Source organism: Struthio camelus, chromosome 3, assembly GCF_040807025.1.
Source record: "Struthio camelus isolate bStrCam1 chromosome 3, bStrCam1.hap1, whole genome shotgun sequence".
In the NCBI taxonomy this organism is placed as follows: domain Eukaryota; kingdom Metazoa; phylum Chordata; class Aves; order Struthioniformes; family Struthionidae; genus Struthio; species Struthio camelus.
The window spans coordinates 3,352,207-3,359,790 of record NC_090944.1 but is presented as its reverse complement, the minus strand read 5'-3'; the positions used below and the strand labels follow the sequence as shown (position 1 = coordinate 3,359,790).

Sequence of the window (7,584 nt, the reverse complement as noted above, 5' to 3'; positions counted from 1 at the left end):
CCTTCCGCAGAGTCTTGCTCAGAGGTTTATTGACGATGGCCCGGAGGTGGCGAAGGCGTCTAGCTCCGCGGGCGCTGGTTACTGGCACCTCTGCCCAGGCGCGGAGCCTGCTGCTGGCCCCAATCAGCTGGCCCTTGCCTGGCGCCTCCTGAGCACTCGCCGTGGCCCTCGCAGGAAGGAGGCGCATCTGCGGAGGCCCTTGCGCAGCCCTCTGAAGGCGCCTGCAGGGCAGGCTGGGCAGGCTGGGCACAGCAGGCAGGCCAGGGCCGCTGTGCAGCCGGTGGCTGCAGCGGGAGGGGAGGGCGCCTCCGGTGGTGGGCTCCAGAGCTGCATGGTGGGCCAGCGCTGCAGGGAGGTGGCACACGCTGGCTCCTCGTCCTCTTCCTCCTCGGACTGCCCGGGGGGCGAAACTGGCCGCACTGTGCCTTCCCCTGCCAGTGGGACGGGTGCCCAGGCACAGTGCAGGATGGACCGGCGCGGGATGTGGGCTGGCCAGTCGAGGTGTGGGGCTTTGGGGAGGCAGTCCAGCAGCTCGTGTCCTTCCTCGCTCAGCAACACGGTCTGGTTGCGCCCAAAGCGGACCCGCCTGCGTGGTGGGGATGGCGGGAGGGCTGTGGGCACAAGCAGCTCACCCAGCACTGCTGCAGGTGTTGGGGGAGCGTCCAGCAGGATGGAGGTTGGTGGCAGTGGGAGAGGGCCATCCAACTTCCATCCATCCGTGTCCGGCTCGGAGGTGGGCAGGAGGTGGCGAGGGGGCAAGGTGTCCTCGCTTGTGAGCCTGGGAGGGAGAAAGGAGGTGAGGAGGCTGCCTTGGGTGCCCCAGGGGGAAGCCCTGGTTGCGGCGGCAGACGCCAAAGGGTGCCAGGGTGCGGGCGGAGGGGGCGCTGGGGCCAGGGCTGCAGCAGTGGGCAAGGAGCAAAGGGGCTTCCCAGTTGGTGAGCAGCAGGCATGCGGCATGTCCTGGGCATCCCGCGCGTCGACCCCAGCCCTAGCCATGCCATGCCCTGCTCTTTGGGGGGCCCAGGCCAGGCGCAGGTCTGTGGCTCTGGGCTGCATCGGGCTCTTGCCTGCGGTGGGCCTGGCCAGGGCTGTGGGGCAGCCCCCCTGCAGGCCAGGTCTCCGCTTACCCTGCCTGCCGGCTGGCTGCACAGTCCTGCGTGTCCACCGTGGGCAGGAAGGAGGCTGCTGGAAGAGGAGGCAGAGAGGCAGTGAGCGAGGGCAGCCCGTGGGCGGAGCCCCAGCTGGGGCCGAGGGCGGTGGGCGCTGGCGGCGCTGGGCTGTCTTGGCCGGGAGGCGCTGCCGAGCGCGCCTACGCTCTGGGCCGGGGCTGCTCACCTCCGGGCTCGTCCACGCTGCCGTTGCCCAGGCTGCCAGCACTGCCGCGAGGCCCCTGCACAGCCCAAGAGAGCGCTGCCTTAGTGGCGAGCATCCACGCTGCGCCAAGAGGCACCCTGCTCGCGGAAGGGCTGCGCGGGGCACGCAGAGCTGAGGCTGCAGGCAGGCTTGCGCGCAGCACCGTCAGGCTGCCCTTGCTGCAGGTGCTGCCGCGGCCTCAGCCCTCTCGCTGCCCGCGCCAGCTCGGGGCCATGCCCAGGCTGACTCCTACCTTGGGCCAGGGCCTTTTCCCCGCCGGCACCAACACCACCGCTATGCACAGGATCGTGAAGACGTTGACGACCGAGGGCATGTGGGCCAGGCACACCACAAAGAGGCTCAGCACCACAAACTCGCCCACGACGCTCAGCCTCCGAGGCTCCATGCCGCCACCGGAAGCGCGCCGCGAGCGTGCAGCCTGCTCAGCGCTCCGCCTCCACGTCCTGCTCCAAGAGTGCCACCCAAAACACAGCACCCACCTCTGAGCACGCCGCCCCTTGCAGCCACCCTCCCCCTCCCCGACCAAGGCAGACCAGCAGCCCCCAAAGCCCTGCTCCCCACCGCCCCTCCAACGCCCCTCCACCAACCTCCCCCGACCCTGACCGCTCCGCTCTGCTCTGCGGCTCACCCTGTGCACGCTCCTCCGCACCCCAAGATCGACAGCGTCAATCTGACACCAGGAGAAGAGCCAAAGGCCGCCGAGAGCAACTCTGCAAAAAGCAGGGCACGGTGCCCTCACTCCGTCGGCCTTGCCTGGCTGCCCGCTCCCGCCGCTGCTTTCCCACGTGTGACGCAGGGACACCGGGTCGTGAGCAGCAAGGGCGCAGAATGGTGCCCGAGCGTGGCTGGGCTTCGCGGCGGGGACGTTTGCCTGATTGTGGCACTTGTGCCCACCGAGGGAGCGTGCAGCGGGTGGTGGGTGCTGGGGGGGGCGACAAAGCCAGGGAGAGCGCCCCGAGGGGAGGAGAGACTGCAGAGAGACGGAAGGAGCCAGCTCTTACCCCGCTGCCTTGCTCCTTCGCCCCAGCTCAACGCCACGCTCTCCACCTGCTCGCGCACTCGCTCGCACACTCGCTCGCTCGCTCGCTCGCAGGCAAAGTGACAGCGGCACTTCCCCCAGCCCCACCTCCAGAAAGACCCCGGCATTGTGATGCCATGGTGACATCACTTCCACACACCTTGTCTGCCAGGGCACCCCCAGGCCCCACCTGACGCTGCTCTCACACAAACCCTGGCTGCAAGGCCAAGCACTGGAGGGCACCGAGGAGCAGCATCCCTGATCTGCTTTGCTGGAGAGTGATCCAGGCCTTGCAGCCACCACTAGAGCAGCACCCTCAGCTTTGCACAAACTCCAAGCCCAGGGTGGGGCAGAAGGAAATGCCAAGTTCTGCAGCCAGGCAGGAACAACTCCATGCACCAATACAGGCTGGGGCCAATCGACTCCAAAGCTGGAAAGGCCAACAGCATCATGAGCTGCATTAGGGAGAGCTTTACCAGCAGGTCGACGGAGGTGGTCCTTCCCCTCCACACAGCACTGCTGAGGACACACCTGGAGTACTGTGTCCAGTTCTGCACTCCCCAGTACAAGAGACACACGGAGCTCCTGTAGTGAATCCAGCAAAGGGCAACGAAGATGATTAAGGCACTGGAGCATCTGTCAGACAAGGAGAGCCTGAGAGAGCTGGGGCTGTTTAGCCTGGAGAGGAGAAGCCTCTGGGGGATCATCTTAGTATGTGATTGGGGAGGGGGAGTAAAGAAGAGAGAGCAAGACTCCTCTCAGTGATGCTGAACGACAGGACAAGGGGCAAGTGGCACAAACTGAAATACAGGAAATTGCACTTAAAGATCAGAAAATACTTCTTTACTGTGAGGGTGGTTAAACACTGCAATGAGTTCCCCAGAGAGTCCGTGGCGTCTCCATTCTTGTAGAGAATACAAACTTGACTGGACATGACCATGAGCAAGCTGCTCCAGCTGGCCAAGCTTCAAGCAGCACGGTTGCACTAGAAGATCGGCACAGGTCCCTGACCACATAAACTATTCTCGAGTCTATGGTGGCATTTGGTATATATGGCCACAGCCTAGTGGGCAACAGGTCTCCGCCCTGGGGGGTCCAATCTGTGCTCGGGGCTGGAAGTGAACCCCCAGGGCACGTGTGGCTGGGTAACAGAGGGCAGTGGCAGACAGCAGCTCTTCTGGAAGAGCTTAAACCAACTTTTATTGACAAACCACAACAACATCATCCTAAAAACAACCCCAAGAGCTCCCCAGGTAGTGAGTAAGGGTCTTGCACACTTGAAGCTGAGAAAGGTGGATCTTCAACAGCTTAATATTGCAGTGGGCTGAAGAAAGAGACCTTCCCTCCCTCCCCCAATATACACAGCAAGAAAAGCCCCAGCCCCAAGAAGTAGTGGTCAGTACAAAATAAATAGGCAAACCAGCAGACCACGCTGAGCTCACACTGCACCAGAGAACGTGGCTCCATGGGAGCCTTCAGGCAAGTCCCACCACCACTGCTGCTTTCAGTGGCCTTAGAAAGATGCTTGAGCTGCTGGAAATCTGCCTTCCTGGGGATGGGGCAGCCCAGTCTGCCCCTTGCAGAGCCCAAGGGCTCTGCCAAGTCTCAACTGCTGTTGGGGCAGGGTGGCTGGCGTGCCCTGTGGTGGCATCAGCCCCTGCAGTCAGGGGCAGTGACCTTCAGGGCTAGGAGGGGGGCAGCGGCAGTGCTGGCACGGAGGCCAGGCATTGGGGCTGCTCTGTGCCTTGTCCCCAAGCCCGAGGGGCTGGCGTGCTCCCAGCAAGCCCTGGCTGCTCTGCCCCACGTCACTGGTTCATGACTGCTTTTAACGTGTCCTGTGAACAAGCATTTAGGCAGCATTCCCACAGCTCCAGCAACACAACCCTAGTGCTCCCTCTGCTTTCTGCTGGGGCAGAGGAGCTGAGCTGCCCAGACGGGGCACCGACCTCTGCCCCCAGTGGGTCAAGGCATCTGGGACCCACAGCACGGGTGACCCAGAGTAGCCAGCCACGCATCTCTGCCAGCCCAGGTGAGGGACACAGGACAGCCTGGGGACCAGAGGCCTTCTCCAACCCCACTGCTCTGAGAGTAAAGCCAAGAAAGGGATCCACAAAGCAGAAACGCAAAATAGGAGGCACAGCAGCAGGGAGGAGATGTCCCTCAAGGTTGCTGCAAGGCAGAGGCGAGGAGAAGGGCATGGGGCTGGGGCAGGCGGTGGCGCTGGGCTAGGCGTGTGGGGGTGGCCCCGGGCTAGGCGTGTGGGGGTGGCCCCTTTTCTTCATGCTCCCAGGAGCTTCTTGACCATGTAGCCTGGCATGCTGTAAAGGAAGAGGGCCAGCAGGATGAGGAGCAGCAGGGCCAACACTATTTTGATGATGAGCCACTTGTAGCGGGTGCAGGTGAGGTATTTGATGGACTTGAGGGGGTTGAGGAACCTCATGAAGGATGTGTCTGGGCGGCTGTTGGGGAAGCAAGCATCTGTCATGAATGCCATGGCCACAGAAAGGGAGGGCAGGCACAACAAGCAATACAACCAACATGTGAGCCAATGCGGCGGCAGCATTGTGTCCCATCCAGCCACTCCAGGGTGCAGCAGGCTCTCTCGGGGTTGGGGCCACAGCAACCATCCCCACCCAGATGTGGCTTTCCTGTGGCTGCCCAAGTGCATGATCCTCCCCGGCTCACCGCAGTCTGCTCGCACCCTGGCACAGCCTTGACTTTCCTTTTACAAGCCCAGCTGGCAATGGAGAGGGGCACTGTGAGAGAGCTCACGATCTCCTTCCTTGGATAACCCTTCACGCAGTGAAAGAGCCTGACCTTGAGGATCAGGAGGGTTTCCAAGAGGAGCCAGCAGAATTTGTCCCAGAAGGAGTGCAGGGACTTGAGTGGGGGGGGTGGGGGAGGGGGTCCTGATGAAGCTGATGTCCTGGCAACGGGTACCAGAGGGGAGGAAGAAGAGGTGGGAGGCTGGGAAAGGGGGATGGAGCTAGGAAGGGAGGGAGAGAAGGAAGAGACTAAGGAAAGGCAGGGAAGTAAAGACTAAGGAAAGGCAGGGAAGTAAATAGAGGGCACTGGAATGAACCAGGAGAGGTGACTCTGCCCCTTTTACCCTGCCCGCAGCCCTCATTCCTACATCCCCAGATAAGTGACCCCTTTCTAACCTTCCCCTGCCTGGCTACCTCCCCGGGAACCACCCGACGCAGCATCTCCCACAAATCCAGGCATCTGCTGGGGGAGAGGCGTCTCCTACTTACTTGGGTTTCTCCAGTGGGTCAGGCTCATTGCGAGCCAGCCCAGCAGGCGATTTCTCTGCCTCCTCTGCTCTCAGGAGCTGTAGTTCAGCTTCAACTTTTCCCTGCAGGGAGCAGAGAGAGGCCTGCTGAGACATGGGCCACGCTCTCCACCGCAGGCCCCAGAGACGGTGCCAGCCAGCGACATGGTGAGCAGAGGGGGCCCCATGTAGCAGAGGCAGGCATGAAGGAGCTCTGCAAAGGGGCCTCCGTGTACACAGAGGATGCAGTCCCCAGGACAGAAAATCCCCCCGCTTCTCCCCATCCTTGCCGTCATCTCCAGCTCATCGTTTTCATCCCTGGCCACAAACGGCCACCAGCCTTTCACTCGCTTCTGCTTGAAGAGGGAAACCATGGCCAGCTCTGCCTCATTTGTCCCCATCTCCATGCTGCACTGCTTTGCAGTCTTAGCTCCCCGGGGAAAGCGCTTCAGGTCCAGCTCGATTGCCCCTGGTAGGAGAGGGCGAAGGATACATGGTGGCACCCCTCAACTGTGAGTCTTTGGCTGGAGGCGGGCTGGGCCAACATTTCCTGCCCTGGCGAGCATTTCTGAGCTGTGTGTCCTGGCATCCTCCCACACATCTACGGCCATGCATCCTCCGATCTCTCCACTATAGCCTGCTTTTTGGGTCACGTCCCCACCTCCTCTCACCCTCTCAAACATCTGCCCACGGCTTCCAGCCACCCTGCACTCCAAAACTAGCTTGGGCATAGAGCTCCCAGACAGGCACCTAAGGGAAAAAGCTAATGCCTTTGCTACAGGAGCAGCCTTTGAACAGCAGCATGAAGACAAGGCCTCTTAGCCTAACTGCTCTTACCTGCAGCATCCAAAGGCGTTTGTAGGACACAATTGGCTTAAAGACCAGGGCTGTCCTTCCAGGATCTGTTCCTACATAAACCTTGCCTCATCCCACATGCCTTCCTGCTCCATCAGCCATGTAACCTCCCCCTATCCCTCCAGCTTCCCTGTCACCCCAGCTCAGCTGGCCCTCCCCTCTTACCGAGGAAATCGTCGGCCGAGAAGCGGTCGGCATCCCAGACCTGCAGGGTGAGGCGAGCAGGGATCTTGTCTTCAGTCTCATCCCAGGAGAACATAGACTCCTTCTTGGAGTTGACCATCTTCTTCTCTGCCATCAGGTAGTCAAAGGGAAAGGTGGAGCGCCAGCTGAAGTTGCCCTCGCCAGTGAGTGAGGGGTAATGGACATCTGTGTCTTGCTTGTCCTCCTGCTGGCCCTTCAGCCACCTGCAGGGCCCAGAGGGATGAGAGGGGTGGCACATATTAGCAGGAGGGAGGAGAGGGCACAGGGCCATCCTGCGCATACAGCTGGCATGTCTCCAGGCCAGCAAGGCATAGACACACTGGAAGGACTCAAGAGTAACGAGCAATGGGCTAGGGTTGCTCAAATCACCATGTCAGCCTCGCCAAGAGACAACATGGGCATGAGGGCCCTAGAGGGAACAGGCTGATTGAGGGAGCAACATGCAAGCTGGTTATCGGGGTCCTTCTCTGGGCAGGGGGATGTTCAAGAGATGGAAAGGAGCAGGCAGCACTGCTGGGAAGTCTGGAGCAGAGCTTGCTGAAGGAGCATTATGAATGTTCCTCAGCTTCTTCGACATGACAGGACACCTCTGTTCCTCAGGGAACTCTCAGATTTGTGTGAGTCTCTTGGTCCTGAGGGGCTGCAGCCAGCAGGGACATGGGTCCGTGCTTAGACACTTAGTACAGGGTTGTTCCCCTGGCCTCTGAGCATGCTGACACTCCCGCTCTGCCCTGCAAAACACACAGGGCAAGCAATCCCACCCCAAGCACAAAGGGAAGGCCTCTCACGTTTCAGATTCAGAGTCATCGCAGAAAAGCCACCCATGCATAAACCACCTACTTACCGGCCTTGAAACAGACAG

At 61.1% G+C, this 7,584-nt stretch overlaps 1 protein-coding gene across 1 annotated transcript in view; it reads right to left on the bottom strand.

Moving 5' to 3' along the window:
- Nucleotides 1–4,670: 4,670 nt before the first annotated feature.
- LOC138066506 (otoferlin-like) overlaps nt 4,671–7,584 on the bottom strand; it is a 238,919-nt gene continuing 236,005 nt past the window's right edge. Inside the window, 4 exon segments of the mRNA XM_068936375.1 lie at nt 4,671–4,851; nt 5,647–5,747; nt 5,954–6,132; nt 6,684–6,925. Coding sequence (XP_068792476.1) covers nt 4,671–4,851; nt 5,647–5,747; nt 5,954–6,132; nt 6,684–6,925 — 703 coding nt within the window.